Source organism: Eumetopias jubatus, unplaced genomic scaffold (assembly GCF_037043125.1).
Source record: "Eumetopias jubatus isolate StellerSeaLion01/CBP00866 unplaced genomic scaffold, mEumJub1_p1.0 scaffold_2, whole genome shotgun sequence".
In the NCBI taxonomy this organism is placed as follows: domain Eukaryota; kingdom Metazoa; phylum Chordata; class Mammalia; order Carnivora; family Otariidae; genus Eumetopias; species Eumetopias jubatus.
The window spans coordinates 74,248,168-74,266,712 of record NW_028274808.1 but is presented as its reverse complement, the minus strand read 5'-3'; the positions used below and the strand labels follow the sequence as shown (position 1 = coordinate 74,266,712).

The 18,545-nt window shown below is 38.0% G+C and overlaps 1 protein-coding gene across 1 annotated transcript in view; it reads left to right on the top strand.

The window, feature by feature from the left end:
• MND1 (meiotic nuclear divisions 1) overlaps positions 1 to 18,545 on the top strand; it is a 73,948-nt gene that overhangs the window by 2,502 nt on the left and 52,901 nt on the right. Inside the window, exons 3-5 of the mRNA XM_028104427.2 lie at positions 3,995 to 4,060; positions 8,424 to 8,481; positions 11,420 to 11,568. Coding sequence (XP_027960228.2) covers positions 3,995 to 4,060; positions 8,424 to 8,481; positions 11,420 to 11,568 — 273 coding nt within the window. The remainder of the gene's footprint in view (positions 1 to 3,994; positions 4,061 to 8,423; positions 8,482 to 11,419; positions 11,569 to 18,545) is intronic.

Below are 18,545 nucleotides of genomic sequence, written 5' to 3'. Positions count from 1 at the left end.
AGTGTTCCTGTGAAGCCTTTCATAATCTGAAGTGGCATAAGGTGAAGAAGCAATTATTAATTTATAGGGAAACAAATTTTGGACATTCCTAGACCCAAAAAAATAACTTCTTAGGCTTAAAAAAATAACTTTTTTTTTCCTGTCAGGCTTTTCAGATACCTTAGGACACATCTTGCTAACAGATGCACGGAATAAATTGAGGTACAGCACAGATGCTCACCGACACCGTTCAAAGCCGTAGTGGCTTATGCTTGAGATGCTGAATGTAGTTCCCAGGGAAGGAGCGTGGCGGAGCCATTCCAAAAACAAACGCTGAACACTATTTTTGCTTTTTGCCTTTTTTCATACAAGTGCAAATGCTCTTAGGATTTCTTTTGATTAGTGAAAGCAGGTACTAATGTAGGTCGTCTGAAAAGTGGGGATAGCTATATGTTCGTCAGCCGGGAAGCTTTGTTGTTCTCAGGTCAAGTCTTGAGTCCCCTTACTTACTGATTTGAATGCATCTTTAACTTACGTTGTCAGCAGATTTTCTTTAATGTTAAGTATTAAATGAGACCTTGTTGATTTTTTTTGGAGAAATTTCTAAATATGGATTAGCGTGGCATCCTTTTACATTAGTTATTTTAATTCTGGCCGTGATACTGTCCTACTGTGGTTAATTATAAAAACTATTTCTAGTCATAAAAGAGACTAATGAATGAATTAACCCGGAAACAAAGTAAATGGATGTTATAGCTCATCCATATTTCTTGAGTGACTTTCATAGCTACTGAACTGAGTGATAAGAGCTTTCCTAAAACTGTGTGCCTCCTGGACACTAAATTCTCCTCATTGTCTGCTTCTGGGTGGCAGATTCTTGTGGGGCCCATGAGTCTCTCCAGGGAGCTGTTTAATACCAAAACATAAGGAGCCTTTCCTAAAGCTTTGGATCTGTTTTCCACTGATGCAGCCACAGACCAAAGTCCTAAAGGGATCCTCACTGCCCCACAGTGCCCCTGACCTGCCTCTAGATTCTGGGGTGTGAAGAGCAGTGTTCTCAATCCTGGGGCCAGTTAAAGCACCTGGAGAGGCTTTTAAAAACATGCATGCCCAGGCCCGGTCTCAGAGATTCTCATTCAATTCATATGGCATGTGCCTTGGCATCAGTCTTTTTTAAAAGCTCTTGAGATGGTTCTAATGGCAGTTTGAATCCCACTGGACTAGAGAAATGAGCCAAAAGAGCCTTCTTAACTGGGTGTGAATTTCATGCTTGGTTTATTCTGATATTGCTGAGGCCAGTGCTAAAGGAGGCTAATTAAAGCAGTATTGAATGCTGGCTCTCGACTCTGGATTTGGTGAAATAGATCTATATGTTTTCTTGGAGCTTGCCTACCTGAGATTTCTGTGATTTATCTCTCCAAGAAAGGCAATAAATGGTTATCACAGAAGTCTTTATTATTAATTTACCCTGTGTTGTATTTATGGTAGTGCGGTGGGTGTTGTGGGATTTGGGAGTCTTGAACAGTCTCAAATTTTAGGGTTAGATAATTTTACGGCTTTAGATAAATGGCCTTGAAGTCAAGGGCTGGCCTTTGTGTCTGCTCTAATCTAGTACTAAGCTTTAGGAAGGCAAGCGCGGTGCATGTTCTGAAGTTTTCAGTCGGCTGAGAAAGACAAGTATACCAGTTGATTTGATGAAGGTGTGTTCTGGGAACACATGGAATGACACTCAGACTGTTCTGTGAGTTCTCTTTTTCAGAATGCTTAAACTAAGCCTTGGGAGACTTTCTGGAGTTTTGAATAGGCAAGAGCAGCAGGTGTTTTAGATGGAACAGTTTTTTAAAGACACAGTGGTTCAGAGCCACTGAAGGCTTTTAAGCAAGGGAGAAGCATGGTTAGATTTGCTTCTTGGCAGGGTGGAATGTGAACTTAGAGGGTGAGACAAAGTGTGGCCAGAGGGCTTGCCTACCGGTGTGTTGCAGGAGACAGAACACGTAATGAAGGCCGGAATTGAGGTCGGGGTTGTAGGGATGGAGCAGACAGGGTGGATTTGAGAAATAGTTAAGCACTAAAATTGTCAGAACTTGGTGATTGGTCTGATGTGGAGTAAGAGGAGTGAAGGAACCTGGGATGACCTCCAGGCCTCTGGCTTGGCTAACAAGGTGGTATCTAACTGAGCTCAAGATCTAGAACAGCAGGTTTGGGGAGTAGATGTGGGAGAAGAAGAGTTCAGTTTAAGCCCTCTGAGTTTGAAGTCTGTCCAGCAGACAGGTAGATACTTGAGATGGAAGCTCAGGAGCATACTTCAGAGGCTGATGCAAAGATGTGAGGATTCAGCATAAGTGTTAGTTAAAACGGTAAAGGCAGCAGAGATGGAAGAAAAGGCATGAGGAGATTGGGGATCAACAGAGAACCCGGGGGAACCGCGGTGTTTGAGAGCGGACAGACAAAAAAGAGAAATACCCACTTTATGCCTACTTATTTTACCCATACAACTCATCAAGGAACACCTAATAATTTTATTGCCGAGAAAATGAGTTAGTGGGTTTGTAGGTTGTGTAAGTAGAATGAAGACTCGTGTACCCTGCTTTGTATTCAGAATGGCAATTTGAAATGCTTTTCCCCATCTATTGTAGACTTTTCATTTTCTGATGGAGTATTTGGTTAGACAGGCTCAGTCTTTGTGTTTTATGTCTGCTTTTTTAGGTGGTGTAAAGTGTTTCAAATTCTTGCTAAACAGTTTATGTTGCTTCATAATCTGGTGTGATTTTTGAGAAAGATGCAGATCACTTAAACATTAGTGTGGAATTCTCTATTAGAGATGATAGTTCTCTCTTTTGTTCTTTTCTGTGAATCTTCACATTGAGGGGATTTGGCTTTTTAAAAAAATTTTGTATTTCACCTTTATGTATATATTCTAAATACAATATATAGTAAAATTCATTATCAACAGACTTTAGTTACATGTTAATTAATTTTAAATTGGCTGAACTATAATTATAGAATAATAGTAACCTGCAGTAGGCTTCCACTTTCTACTTGGAGAGGTTTTTCCATCCTCCAGCCTACTCTCCACAATGCTACTAAATGTTATCTTACTAAAATGTAACTCTAATCTTGTCACCCTCCTGCTTTACACATTGCTCAGTAGCTTCTCCTTGTCTAGAATAACGGCCATTCCCTTGGGCTGGACAGTCAGCCTCCCATGGTCTGGCCCGAGACAACCTTTCTCGCCTTACCTGCCATTCCCTCTCCATGTACCACACAGCAGTCATCCCTTGAGTGCTTGTCTTTCTGGAGCATTCCATGTACTTCCATAACATCGTGCCTGTGTGTGGTCTGCCCGGGATGCCTTCTCACCATTTCTCAACTTGCCAAAATCCTTTTTGTCTCTGGCCTTCCTACATAGTCCTCAGCCTTCCCCAGGGTAGAATTCTTTTTGTCCTTGGTAGCAATTTGTGCAATGACCTCTTCATCGTTTATTAGTTATGTCTATTTTCTCTGTGAGGTTGTAAGTCTTTTGAAGATAAATACCGTGACTTATCGTTGGATCATTTGATAAATATTGAATTTCTGTAAACTGCCAGGCTCTATCTCAACCACAGTTCTTATTACTACACCGGCAGCACCAATCACAAAGCTTGGCATGTAGCAGTTAAAAATGAGTCTTTAGAGTTATCTAACCCATTGGCAGACAAGACCTTAACATTTCAGGTAATGTTTCAGACCAAGTTGTTTTAAAGTACAGTGTCTTGGGGCACCTGGGTGGCTCAGTCGGTTAAGCGTCTGCCTTCGGCTCAGGTCATGATCCCGGTGTCCTGGGATCGAGCCCCACATCAGGCTCTCTGTTCAGCGGGGAGCCTGCTTCTCCCTCTCCCTCTGCCTGCCGCCCTGCCTATCTGTGCTCTCTCTATGTCTCTGTCAAATAAATAAATAAATAAAATCTTTAAAAATAAATAAATGCAGTGTCTTTTTTTTTTAATGCAGTGTTTACTTTTTTACTTTTGTGCTTTAGTCAAAGAAAAAAGGACTGAGTGCAGAGGAGAAGAGAGCCCGTATGATGGAAATATTTTTTGAGACGGTGAGTTATTTTCTATAAGACTTTTAGTATTTTATGTAATTTTCTCCATAAGTGTATGTCATTCAGTATTTAATTGTACCTTTTGCATTAGATATCAATGCTGATCAATTACCTGAAGAATGGATAAAATTCTGCAAACATTTTTTATTTCTGTGAAGCTACGGAGTAAGAAAGAACCCTACCCCAATGTTCACTTCTGTCCAGAATGATCTTTCTGAAGCATGTATTTGATTGTGTCCCCTTTCTGCCTGGAAATGATAATATTGACATCTACTGATTGCTTCCTAGGTGCCAATCATTGTTCTGACCACTTGGTGTAGGTTATCTGATTCCATCCTTTTTAATTCTGTGAGATCAACACTGTTATGATCCTCATTCTGTAGATGAGGACATCTGAGACACAGCCTAAGATACCACTCTGGATCTCAAAAAATAAAAGCGATAGTACTAGGATTCAGATCCCGGGAGGACCATCTGATTTTAGAGGCAGGGCTAAATGCTGCCTCTTTATGTTGATAAATCTGTCTGTACTGTGACACATATATCATGGTACATAGGCCACCTTAATTTATTCCAGATATTTGTACCTTCCACTAACAGGAAATATGTTTGAAGTTTCAAGTCCTTAGTGGCAGAGCCAGGATTCAAACCCAGGCACCTGGCTCTAGAGGCTGGCTGTTTTCTTTACTATGTTGCTGTACGTAGCTTTTTTTTTTTTTTTGCTTCCAGGTTCAAGTCTAAATCTTAGGCCTACAAAAAACACTAACTTCAACTTCCTGTGTCTTAACTTAATACTTGATGGGACCTTCAAAGTCTAGTCCGGCCCCAACCTACTGGGTACTTTCATTATATACAGGTGTTAAGAAGTTGGGAGAAGGGCGCCTGGGTGGCTCAGATGGTTAAGCGTCTGCCTTCGGCTCAGGTCATGATCCCAGGGTCCTGGGATCGAGTCCTGCATCGGGCTCCCTGCTCCTTGGGAGCCTGCTTCTCCCTCTGCTTCTCTCTCTTTCTCTCTCCCCCTGCACCTCTGTCACTCATGAATAAATAAATAAAATCTTGAACAAAAAAAAAAGTTGGGAGAAAATGGCAAAGTAGAATATGAAATTAATAAGGTAATAATAATACTTGACATTTTCATTTTGATAATGCATGTTTTCAGCAAAACATTCTCAGGACCTTTGTTTTAAAAACTGCCCTCTGAGTGGAATCTTACTAATGTTACCTGCCTGCAATGACTTACCAAAAGTCACTGGCAGAAGAGAGTATCACATCAATAATGATGAGTAGGAAAAGGCGCCTGGGTGGGTCAGTCATTTATGTCTCTGACTCTTAATTTCAGCCCAGGTCATGATCTCAGGGTTGTGAGATCGAGCCTAGCATTGGGCTCTGCACTCAGCTCGGAGTCTGCTTTATATTCTCTCCCTTTGCCCCTCCCCCTGCTCACACACACTCTCTCTCTCTCTCTCTCTAAAATAAATAAAATATTTTAAAAAAAGAATGATGATTAGAAAGATAAATTGATGAAGTTTCCACGTGAAGATTATGACTATTCTACTGAGTTTGAATATTCTTCCTATGGTCTCAGCGAGAAAAATAGATTTAATTCTTACTAGGCAGTGGAAAGCTGGGGAGAGTGATGGGGGAAATTATTTTGTCCTTTATGATATTATTAATTTTCTCAAGTATCAAAATTGGCTGTTTCAGATTGAAAATTTTTCAACCCTGCTATCAATTAATGATATGATGAGTGTTATTAGCAGCTTCCATAAGTTCAGTAGTCATTGAGTTTTTACATTAAGCTAAAAATTGATTATATTGATTGATTTCAGTTCATATATTCCTGTATATTCATTCGTGTGTGTGTTTGAAGTTGCTAATAGAAAAACTTAAGAATAGCATGGGAGCAATATAGCTAAATGAGAGAGCACTTGCACCTGAAATCTGTTTTACTGAATAGTTTTGTGACTTTAGATACTTGACCTATGTCTCAGTTTCCTTGTTCTATTAAAGAGGATGGTAATACTTGTACCCAGCTGACAGTGTTGGTATGAGGGTTAAATAAGATAATCCATGTAAATCATTACAATGTCCAGGTCATAAGTACTTAATTAAAAGTTGTCTAGCTTTATAACTATGTGCCTTCCATGGTATCTTACACATGGTTTTATTTATTTAAATATAAGTTTTATAAATCATAAAAATATGTATGTTTATATATATGTGTATATATGTATATATATATAAAGAGCTAGAGCCCATTATGTTTCTCTCTCCTTTATTACCTCTCTTTAATACTGTGGAGAACTAATATTTCCTTAAGACCATTTTCTCTGGACCACATTTTAGTTCTGAGGCTAGTACTTTGCAAGCCCACTTATTTACACAGCAACCCCTCCGGGGCAGCCAGTATGTCCAGAGCTCTTCCTTGATGATCACGTATAGGCAGATGTCTCAGTGAGTTCATGTTCTTTTTTTCAGGGCATCTAAAATGTTTGCAAATAGATTTGATTAACTGATTTTTTAAAAATGCATGAGAGGCCTGAAGGCAGTAATTTATTGCATGTTTTCTGAGACCCTAAAGTATTATCTTTATTTACAGACGTGCAGAAATTGATTTCACACTCTAAGACCGATGACAGTATTTTCCTTAATTTACTAAATCTTAAGCATAGTGAGATGAAGTTACTTCTTCCAATATTTTATTATGAAAGATGAAAGAATTTTACAGTTAATACCTATATGCCCAACACCTAGATTCTACCATTAACATTTTACTCTACTGGGCGCCTGGGTGGCTTAGTTGGTTAAGCGACTGCCTTCAGCTCAGGTCATGATCCTGGAGTCCCGGGATCGAGCCCCACATTCTCCCTCTGACTCTCCCCTCTCTCATGCTCTCTATCATTATCTCTCTCAATAAATACATTAAAAAAAACCGATTTTACTTACTTTATCATATATATATTCATCTTTCCACTCCTTTATTCATTTATATGTTCATTTTTTGGGGGAGCGGAGGAAATTCACTTTAAAGGAGTTCTTTATACATGCTGCGTACCAGGCTTTTGTCAGGTATGTTTTGTGAATATTGTTTTCTGGTCAGTATTTGTGTTCATTTTCTTAACAGTGACCTTGTATGAGCAGATGTTTTAAATTTTTATGAAGTCTAATTCCCATCCTATTGAAGTTACCTTTTCAAGTTTATTTTAGAAGAAATAGATCCTAGATTTCCATTAAAACAATCACAATAATTCTGTTATAATTACCGAATACTTGAGTCTTTTCAAATATTTCACTTTGGTTATCTAAGCTTTTTTCACCACTTCAGTCAAGGCTTAGTGTAAGAATAAAGGAGTGTTCAGGATGCCTGGGTGGCTCAGTTGGTTAAGCGTCTGCCTTCAGCTCAGGTCATGATCCTGGAGTCCTGGGATCGAGCCCTGCATTGGGCTCCCTGCCCAGCAGGGAGCCTGTTTCTCCCTCTGCCACTCCCCCTGCTTGTGCGTGCTCGCTCTCTCTCTCTCTCTCTCTCTCTCTCGCTCTGACAAATAAAATTTAAAAAAAAAGGATCGTTCTACATAGATTTTTTTCCAACTACAAGCAAGATTAAATATTCTACATGTTTATCTTCCCATAATTTTTTTTTTAAGATTTTATTTGCTTATTTGACAGAGCACACAAACGGGGAGCGGCAGGCAGAGAGAGAGAGAGACACACACACACACACACACACACGCAGGCTCCCTGCCAAGTAAGCAGCCCAATGTGGGCTCAATCCCAGGACCCTGGGTTCATGACCTGAGCCGACTGAGTTACCCGGGCGCCCCTCTTCCCATAATGTTTTGCTTTGCATGTGGTGGACATGCCATCTGTATAGGTGTATTCACCTATACAAAACAGGAAAATTGTATAATTTTCCTATTGTTTAGGTATAGCTTTTCCATGAAACCTTAAATGGAAACAAATCTTGACAGTTGTCTGTTTTGCTTTTAGTTAGAACTGCTAAATCTGTGGCATATGATATATGCTAAGCAAATCACTGTGTTTTCTTGAAGTGTCAGAGGAGATGATTATCTCATGTTAAAGAATTCATAAGTAATTTTTATACTTCACTGGAAAGATGTTCTTTACATTCTGCTCTCCAGTTACTTTAAAGTGTTGTATGTTATGCAAAATCTGTCCCTTTTAAGTTCTGTTGAAGGTATCAAACAAGATAATTGCAGTTTCTTCTAACTCTAAAATGCTTGATTCTGTTGCACTGTTCATTACCAGACACAGCTTTTATAGTGCAATGTTTTATTAATATAATTATGGTAAATATAAATATATAGTAGAAGATAAATACATTTTTTCATCTCTTTTTAAACAGAAAGATGTGTTCCAACTAAAAGACATGGAGAAGATTGCTCCCAAAGAGAAAGGCATTAGTGAGTATCAAAGATGTGCTGAGATATTTTGGGAACTATTGGTCATCTTTTCTGCAATAGACTTTCACTCTATGAAAACATAAATTTCTAGAGATGAAGAATGTTTATAAGAGTTCTTCCGTGATGTCTTTGGACCATGGCCATGATTCTCATATATGGAGTGTCTACTTTAAAATGGAGTATGCATGCATACTTACACCTACACACACAAGCACGCACACATCCGTACACAAACACACACATTTATTTATAGGTATAATTACTTCAAAAGAAGTAAAAACTGTTCATATATGTTCTGACATTTGTTAGATGTGACTTTGTATTTTTACATGGTATATTAAATTTTCTATGGCTGTTTAACAAATTACCCCAACTTGGTGTCTTAATAGAATTTATTCTCTCATAGTTCTGGAGGCCAGAAGTCTAAAATCAAGGTGTTGGTAGAGTTGGTTCCTTCTGGAGATTCTGAAGGGGAATCTATTTGATGCTTCTCTCCTAGCTTCTGGTGACTGCTGGCAGTGTGTGGCTTAATAGACACATCATTCTAATCTCTGCCTCTGTTTTCACATAGACTTCCCCTTTGTTTTCTCCCATTATGTCTCTTATAAGGACATATGTCATTGGATTTGGGACCCACCCTAAATCTAGGATGATTTCATTCTGTCATCTTTAATTGTACCCTTTTTCCAAATAAGGTCACATTCACAGGTTTTGGGAGTTATCTTTTGAAGCGTCACCACTACATATGATATATTTATTTTTTAAACCTTATTTTCCTTGTATAAACTGTATGTGTTTATTTTAACAGATTTGAAAATTATAAAGTATATAATCAAAATAAAATTTGTTCATAAGCCCTCTTTTCTGGGATTACCTCTGTTAACATTTTGGTATATTTTGATGTCTTATTCTTAGGTTCTATCTGTCTGTGTATGCATATATCTTTTTTTTTCCAGAGGGAACCACGCTGCATGTGCAGTTTTGTGTTCATGTATCTTTTCATATAAAATTAGATCATCTGCATCTCCCTATGTCATTTGTTTTTTTAAAAACATGATTTACATCATCTGTATCTCCTAATGTTTCATTCTGTGACCACCTACTGTACCATAATTTGTTTAGCCTATTACTATTATTGAACATCCAGATTATTCCCAAATTTTGCTGCTGAAATCAATGTGTAACATGGTATCTACAATTTTTTTTCTAAAAAAACTAATTTCTAGAGCTGTTTTAGGTTCACAGCAAAATTGAGAGGAGGGTACAGAGATGTCTCACATGCTTCCTGCTCCTCCCCACATGCATGGCTTCTCTGGTTGTCAACATCACTCACCAGTGGTACCTTTGTTACAGTTGACACATTGTAATCACCCAAAGTCCATGGTTTATTGTGGGATTCACCCTTGCTGTCATACATTCTGTGAGTTTGGATAAGTGTATAATGACACAGATCCATCATTATGGTATCATGCAGAGTATCTTTACTGCCCTAAAAACCCTCTGTGCTCCATCTATTCATCCCTTTCTCTCCTCACCCATAAATTTTTTCCCCACATCTCCTACTACTTCGTTAGGAAATGTTCCTAGAACTAGAATAGAAAATAGAGACTTGGGGCGCCTGGATGACTCCATCGGTTAAGCATCTGACTCTTGATCTCTGCTCAGGTCTTGATCTCAGGGTCATGAGTTCAAATCCCACACTTGAAATAAAACGAAAAGAAAGTAGGGTCTTTTGTAGTTTTAGGCATTTAATATGTACTCTCAAAGTGCCTTCAGGAAAGGTTATACCAAATTATATTCACATTCATTTCTCAGAACTGTGTTTTCATTTTTAGAATCCTTGACATTTCATTTCACTTTGTACTTCTTTATAAGTGAGGTTGAATGGTTTGCACCTTTGGTGTTGATTTTTTTTTAATTTATTAAATCTTTAGTTTTCTAATAGATTTTGTTACATTTGGGGATCTGCTGTAGGAAAAATTGAAGTGGACATTAAAATATGGATAATTTCTCGGTACAGTTTTACTTAATAGTAAGAATTGTTCATGAATTTCAAACAGTTATGAAATACGACTTTACATTTTTATATGCTATTTTTTAAAGCTTCTTTCTGATCTTTTTTGGTCTTACTCCTAACCATAACATTCAGTTCACAAGTTTTTTTTTTCTTTTTTAGTTTTCTTAGCAAAAAAGGCAATACACGTTCATTTTTGGAAAAACCTTAGAAAAATGAACAAAAAAGGAAATAAAAATTGCCTCTTACCCACAGTTCAAAAATAACCGTCTAATTAGTGTGTATTGTCTTTTAACTTAATTTTTTTTTATAATTCTACATAATACATTTTGAATGCATGTATATCCATGCCATTAAATACTTTATAACATAAGTTTAATGATTACATAGTATCCCATCACAATAAAGTACTTCTAAAAGTCCAGGTATTGGACTAGTTTCGATTTTTTGCTGTTGAAAACAGTGCTTTGACAAGCATCCCTGTGCATGTCCATCGTTATTTTCTTTGACCGAATTTATAACAATGGAATTTCTACATAAGAGGCATGCATGAATACATATTGCCAGATTTTCTTCCCATCTTGAGAGAACCCATTACTCTGAATGCTTTACTATATTTTTTAGGTGTTTTTAGTTTGGTAGTCAAGAAAGCATATCGCATTGCATTATTTTGCATTTCTTCAATTATTAGTGGGGTTGAACATTTTTGTTTATTAACTGTATATTTTGTAGATGTCCATTGATGTACTTTTGCTTTTCTATTGACATGTTTGTCTTTTTTGTAGTTGTTATTTTTAAAAGCTCTTTGTTAATTTATTAACCCTTTATCTGTAATATTTGTTGCAAGTGTTATCTTCAGTTGTTAGCCTTTTAATTGTATTTATGATGTGTTTTAATGGAGTCTTTAAAAATGATCTCTTTTAGCCGCTATGTCAGTGAAAGAAGTCCTTCAAAGCTTAGTTGATGATGGTATGGTTGACTGTGAGAGGATTGGAACATCTAATTATTACTGGGCTTTTCCAAGTAAAGCTCTTCATGCGAGAAAACGCAAGTTGGAGGTTCTAGAATCTCAGGTAAGCCACCACAGTTAAAAATTGCAGATGTGCTTTGTAAGAAAGAAATTTGTTTTATTCAATCTTGTTTTCATTTAGTGGCTTCCATTAAGTTTTTAACATGCATTATTTGACTCAAAATCTGAGGATAATCAAGATCTCTTTCTCCTAAACAATGCAAGGAGCTTAGAATGTTTTAACTTTCGTCCTCCCACATGCCCTGATATTATTTTACAGTATTTTTAGGGTTACAGAATGGATGGGAAGGTACAAAGAGTTCCCAAATACAGTTGATTCTTTAACAACATGGGTTTAAAGTGCCCGAGTCCACTTCTACATGGATTTTTTTTTTTGATACATATAGTGCTGTAAATGTATCTTCTCTTATGTTCTCTTAACATTTTCTTTTCCCTAGCTTGCTTTATTGTAAGAATACAGTATATAATACATATAGCATACAAAATATGTGTTAAACAACTGTTTATGTGATTGGTAGGGCTTCTGGCCAACAGTGGGCTATTAGCAGTTAAGTTTGGGGGGAGTCAAAAGTTCTATGTGGATTTTTGACTGCATAGGGTCACCCCTAACCTCTGCATTTTTCCGTGGTCAACTGAAGAGTTCTCCACTATCCAAAAGTGGAGCATTCCTGTGAAGCCTTTTGTAAGCTAAAATGGCATAGAGTAAAAAAGCAATTACTGTTAATCTATATGGAAAAAATTTTTAAGTGTTTCTGAACCCCATAAGCAGCCTCTCTTAGGCTTTTCTGATACCCGTAGGACACATCTTGCTAACAGATGCACAGAATAAATCAAGATAAAGCACAGATGCTCATTGATACAGTTCAGAGGTGTGGAGCTTAATGCTGAGATGCTGAGTGTAGTTCCCAGGGAAGGAGCTTGGTGGTGCCGCTCTCACTGATGTGGGTGCATGCTACCTCTTTAGTGGTTTGCTGCAAAATGAACACTGAAACACTATTTTTGCTTTTTATCTTTTTTTGTAAAAGCAAAAAACTCTTCAGATTTCTTTTAGTTAGCAAAAATAGGTACTAATATAGGTCTTTCATTAAAGTAAAATGGCATATCATGAACTTTTGAAAAGTGATTTTGTATTTAGTGTGGTACATTTGTTACATTTGATGAGCCAGTATTGATACCTTGTCATTAAATAAAGTCCTGTAGTTTACATTAGGGTTCACATTTTGTATGTTATGTGAATTTTGACAAATGCATAAATGTCACGTATCCACAATTACAGGATCATACAGAATAGTTTCACTGCCCTAAAAATCTCCTGTGTTCCAGTTATTCGTCCATCCTTCCCTCTCCCTTAATCCCTAGCAACCATTGGTATTTTTACTATTCTATAGTTTTGCCTCTTCTGGAATGTCATATTGTTGGAATCATGCAGTCTGTAGCCTTTTCAGATTGACTCTAATACACATTTAGGTTTCCTCCATGTCTTTTGGTGGCTTGGTAGCTCATTTCTTTTTATTGCTGAACAGTATTCCATTGCATAGATGTGCTGGCTTGTTTATTCATTCAGCTATTACAGAAAATCTTGGTTGCTTCCAAGAACATGTATTTAGTCTGTATTACAAGATTCCACTACATTTTAATTTTATTTTTTTATTATACAACTGAGGGGGTGAATTATCATGTAGAATTTACAGCTTAGGCAGGAAGTGGAACTTTAGGGAAATGGGCTATGGACTTGTTTTGGGGTGAGGCAAGGAAGAATCCTGATTCTTTAGAAGATAACAGGAATAGGAAACATTAATCAGGAATAGTAAAGGAGATGAATTTTTTTCTGTTTGGAGATAATATGAGATTACATTTCTTCACAGGAAAATTCTGAAACACCACTTTTTTAAAATGTTGCTCCTAGGTTTAAGAAGGTCAAAGTTTGTAGGCAGCCCTCAGTCTGCCTGTGTTTTTTTTTTTTTTTTAAGATTTTTTATTTATTCATTTCAGAGAGTGAGAATGAGAGAGAGAGAGAGAGAGCACATGAGAGAGGGGAGGGTCAGAGGGAGAAGCACACTCCCTGCTGAGCAGGGAGCCCAATGCGGGACTTGATCCTGGGACTCCAGGATCATGACCTGAGCCGAAGGCAGTCACTTAACCAACAGAGCCACCCAGGTGCCCTGTCTGTGTTTTTAATTATAAGCAACACAAACTAACTCTGGCTGAGTTTAGCAGAAAAGGAATTTATTAGAAGATACAAGATGGACTTATAGAATCACTGGAAAGGCTAGAAACCCAGTTCTATAGGCAGGAACTGAGGGAAGGTGCACAGCCAGACCACAGCCAAAGTCACGCCGTGAAACCTGTGTGGTGAGGATTCTGCTGCCCCAGAGCCATGCCGTGACCTCTGCACCTAGCTCTATTGACAGTGCTGCTGACCAGTGGAAGATGATTCCACTGGTGCTCCTGACCCTGGCTAAAGAAGCAGATGTTGTTGCTTCCCCCCTCCCTCCCCCCAAAAAACCCTCAAAAAATGAAAAACTTCTGTCCTAGCTACCAATCACAGTTTTGGGAAGTACATGTGATTGGCCAAGCCTGGGTTACATGCTCACACTCTAGTTGCCAGGGGAACTGGGGAAATAAATAATTGGGGTTTCTAGTTTCTATGATGGGAGGTAGCTCCCTCCTGTTGGCACCAGCGATTCCCTGATATAGGAAGGGGGTTTGAATGCTGAGTAGCACTCTCTCTCCTACCAGGTTAGATATTTACAAAATCGAGAGAAAAAAACTGGAAAAGAGCACAGGACTTGGAGTCAGAATAATAACAACAAAATTACTGAATACCTACTGTCCTCTGTGTGCCAGACACTATTCTAGGCACTTGTAATCCATTAGTGGACAAAGAATGGAAGCAGGGAAATAGGTAGGTTAAGTTATTGGAATAATCCAGCTGTGAGGTAATGGTGGTTTGGACCTAGTGGTAGCAGCCTACCTACCCCTCCTTAGCTGTAGGCAACCAGTAAGCTTCTTTTCTTTTCTTTTCTTTTCTTTTCTTTTTTCTTTCTTTTCTTTCTTTTCTTTCTTTCTTTCTTTCTTTCTTTCTTTCTTTCTTTCTTTCTTTCTTTCTTTCTTTCTTTCTTTCTTTCTCTCTCTCTTTCTTTCTCTCTTTCTTTCTCTCTTTCTTTTCTTTCTTTCTCTCTCTTTCTTTCTTTCTCTCTCTCTCTTTCTTTCTTTCTCTTTCTCTCTTTTTCTCTTTCTCTCTCTCTCTTTCTTTCTTTCTTTCTTTCTTTCTCTCTCTCTCTTTCTTTCTTTTCTTTTCTTTTTTCTTTTCTTTCAAGATTTTATTTATTCAAGAAAGCACCTGTGCATGTGAGCTGGGGGAGGGTAAAGGGAGTGGGAGAGAGAGACTCTCAAGCAGCCTGCAAGTGGAGCCCAACTCGGGGCTTGATCTCAGGACCCTGAGATCATGACCTGAGCCAAAATCAAGAGCCGGTCGTTCAACTGACTGAGCCACCCAGGTGCCCCTCAGTAAGTTACTTTCTGTTTCTTGTAAATTTCCTTGTTCTGGACATTTCATATGAATGGAATCACATAATGTGTATCTTTCATGACTGGCTTCTTTCATTTAGTGTAATGTTTTCAAGGTTTGTCTATGTTGTAGTATGTATCAGTATGCCATTCCTTCTTATGGCCAAATAATATTCCATTGTATGAATATACCACATTGTATTTATCCATCCATCAGTTGATAGCCATTTGGGTTGTTTCCACCTTTTGACTATTATATGCAATGTTGCTGTAAACTTCATGTATGAATTTTTGTGTGGACATATGTTTTCATTTCTCTTGGGAGTTAATGGATCATATGATAACATGATTAATTGTTTGAAGAACTTCTAGACTTCTTTCTAATTTGGCTGCACCATTTTACATTCTTAGCAGCAGTGCATGAAGCTTCCAATTTCACCACATCCTCACTGAAACTTATCATTACCTGACTTTTTTGACTCTAGCCATCCTAGTGGTTGTGAAGTGGCATCTCATTATCGTTTTGCTTTCCATTTCCCTGATGACTAATGATGTTGCGCATCTTCTCATGTGTTTACTGGCTATTTGTGATCTTCCTTGGAGAAATGTCTGTTCAGATCCTTTTACTCCTTTTTTTATCTCTTAAACATGATGCTGCATTTTTTTTCCCCTGCTAGGAAACAACATGCATATTAATCACTCAGCAACTTTTTTAAAAAGTTAATCATGAAATTAGAAACTTTATACAGGGTAATTTACTTTTAGGCCTTATTGCATTTTTCTCTCTTCATGTTTTTGTTCTTTTATCCTCTGAGAAGTCCCTTGCCCTTCTTTCCTACCTAGCCAAATTCTAAACATCTCTCTTCTCGGAAACCGTCTCAAGCGGGCCCCTGGGTGGCTCAGTTGGTTAAGTGACTGCCTTCGGCTCAGGTCATGATCCTGGAGTCCCGGGATCGAGTCCTGCATGGGGCCCCCTGCTCAGCAGGGAGTCTGCTTCTCCCTCGGATCCTCCCCCCTCTCATGCTCTCTCTCTATCTCATTCTCTCTCTCAAATAAATAAATAAAATCTTTAAAACAAAACAAAACAAAACTGTCTCAAGCTCCCATAGCTTACAGTGTTTGGGGCCTTCTCTAAACCTATAATATTTTTGGTTTTACCATAATATAATGTACTGCTTTGGCACATACTGCTGGTTTTCTATGTAATGAACATTGCCCCTTTCTTCTTTACTAACAAAACACTTTGTTGAGGCAGCAGTGTGTCTTATGGAAAAAATGCTCATCTTCCTACACTCCCTTGCAACTAAGAGTGGCAATGGAAAACAATTCTGATGAGTGAGATGTAAATGGAAGACTAGCTTTGAGGTCTGTAGGAAAGTGTTTACTTTCCTCATAAAGGCAAAACCCTTTCCCCTTCTTTTCGGTGATGTAAACATGAGATTATATTGTAACCCTACAATAACAAGCATTAGGATGAAGACCTGTTCCTTAAGAATGTCAGAGCCTGAATAAAAAGGCCTTGGATCTCTGGTGGCATTTTGAGATGCTGCACTAGCCTTGGACTGCCTAACCTCTGGGCTGTTTAATCCAGTTTTAGTAAAAAATTCTGTTATTTTAGCTGCAGGTATTCTAAATGGATACAGTTGCTTTGAAGACTTCTTTTGCATAAATGTAACTTAGATTTTTATTCGTCTCTTTGTAACAAGCTGTTTACTCCAAAACTTTGGAGCTTAAAGAAACAAATATTGATATTTCCCAGTCTCTGTGGATCCAGGCATGGATAGTTAGGTACCTCTGGCTCAAAGTCTCACCTAAGTTTGTAGTCAAACAGTTGGCGGGGCAGCATTCTCATCGGAAGGCTCATCTGGGAGAGGACTTACTTCCAAACTCAATCATATGGTTATTGGATTTAGTCCCCTGAAGTCTGTTGGACTGAGGGCCTTGACTCCTTGACAGTTTTTAGACAGAGGCTTCCCTTATTCCTTTTATCAAGGGCTTCTCCATAGGATGGCTCACAGTATGGCAGCTGCCTTCCCACAGAGCAAATATGAGGGAAGTCCAAGACAGAGGCTACTGGGTTTGTAGGCACCTTAATCTTGGAAGTGACAGCTCTTTACATCTGCTACATTGTTTTAATGAAACAAGTCATTAAACACAGCCCACACATAAGCAGAGATTACAAATGCGCATAAATACCAAGGGGCAGGGATCATTGTGGCCATCTTAGAGAATACATGCCACAGATTTTAAATTTTGTTTAACTTCTCACACGTATAAGTCTTAGCCTCTTGATTAGTTTTTAATAGCTTTATTGAGGAATAATTGACATACAAAAATTGTTCACATTTAAAGTTTAAAAATTGTTAAGTTTTGGCATATGGATACCTCCATGAAACCATCACCACAGTCAAGATAATGAGCATATCCTTCATCCCTAAAAGTTTCTTCATTCCCCTTTTTAGTCTTTCTCGCCTGCCCTTCCCTGCACTGCTTCCCCTGCCCCCATCCTCAGGCAAGCACTGTTTTGCTTTCTGTCACTATATATTGGTTTGTATTTCCTAGAATTTTAAATAAATAGGATCATACAGTATGTACTCTTTTGTCCTGGCTTCTTTTACTCAGCATAATTATCTTAAGATATATCCATGTTGCTATATTATTCATTCATTTTTATTGCTTAGTGATAGTCCACTGTATGGAGATATGAGTCTGTTTGTTGGTAGACATTTGGGTTTTTTGTTCTAATTTTGGGCTATTAGAAATAAAGCTGCTATAAATATTTGTGTGCAAGTCTTTTTAGGGACGTATGTTTTTATTTATGTTGGGTAAATACCTAGGAGTGAAAAGGCTGGATCATATGGTAGGTGTATATTGAACTGTTTTCTGAAATGCTCTGTCATTTTACATTCCCACCAGTAATGTATGAGAGTTCCCAGTCGCTCCACATCCTTGTCAATACCTGGTATGATATCCATTCTAATAAGAATATAGTGATATCTCATTGTGGCTTTTCTCCATTTCCCCAATGACTAATAATGTTGAGCATATTTGCACATGTTTATTTGCCATCCATATGTCCTCTTTGATAAAGTGTCGATACAGATCTCTTACCTTTAAAAAAATTTTTCTGTCTTTTTTTTTTTTTTTTTTTAGAGAGTGCACGTGTGAGCTGGGATGGGGAGGGGCTGAGGGAGAGGGAGAATCTTAGGCAGGCTCCACTCTCAGTGTGGAGCCCAATGCAGGGCTCAGTCTCAATGACCTTGAGATCATGACCAGAGCTGAAATCAAGAGTCAAATGCTTAACTGACTGAGCCACCCAGGTGCCCCCTTTTTTTGTTTTTTTGTTTTTTTTTTAAACTTGGGTTGTGTTTATTATTGAGTTTAGACAGTTCTTTATATAGTCTAGAGGCAAATCCTTTATTAAATAAATGTTCTCTGAACATTTTTCTACCAGTCTTTGGTTGTCTTTTCATTCTCTTGACTATCTTCTGAAGAGCAGAAGTTTTTAAT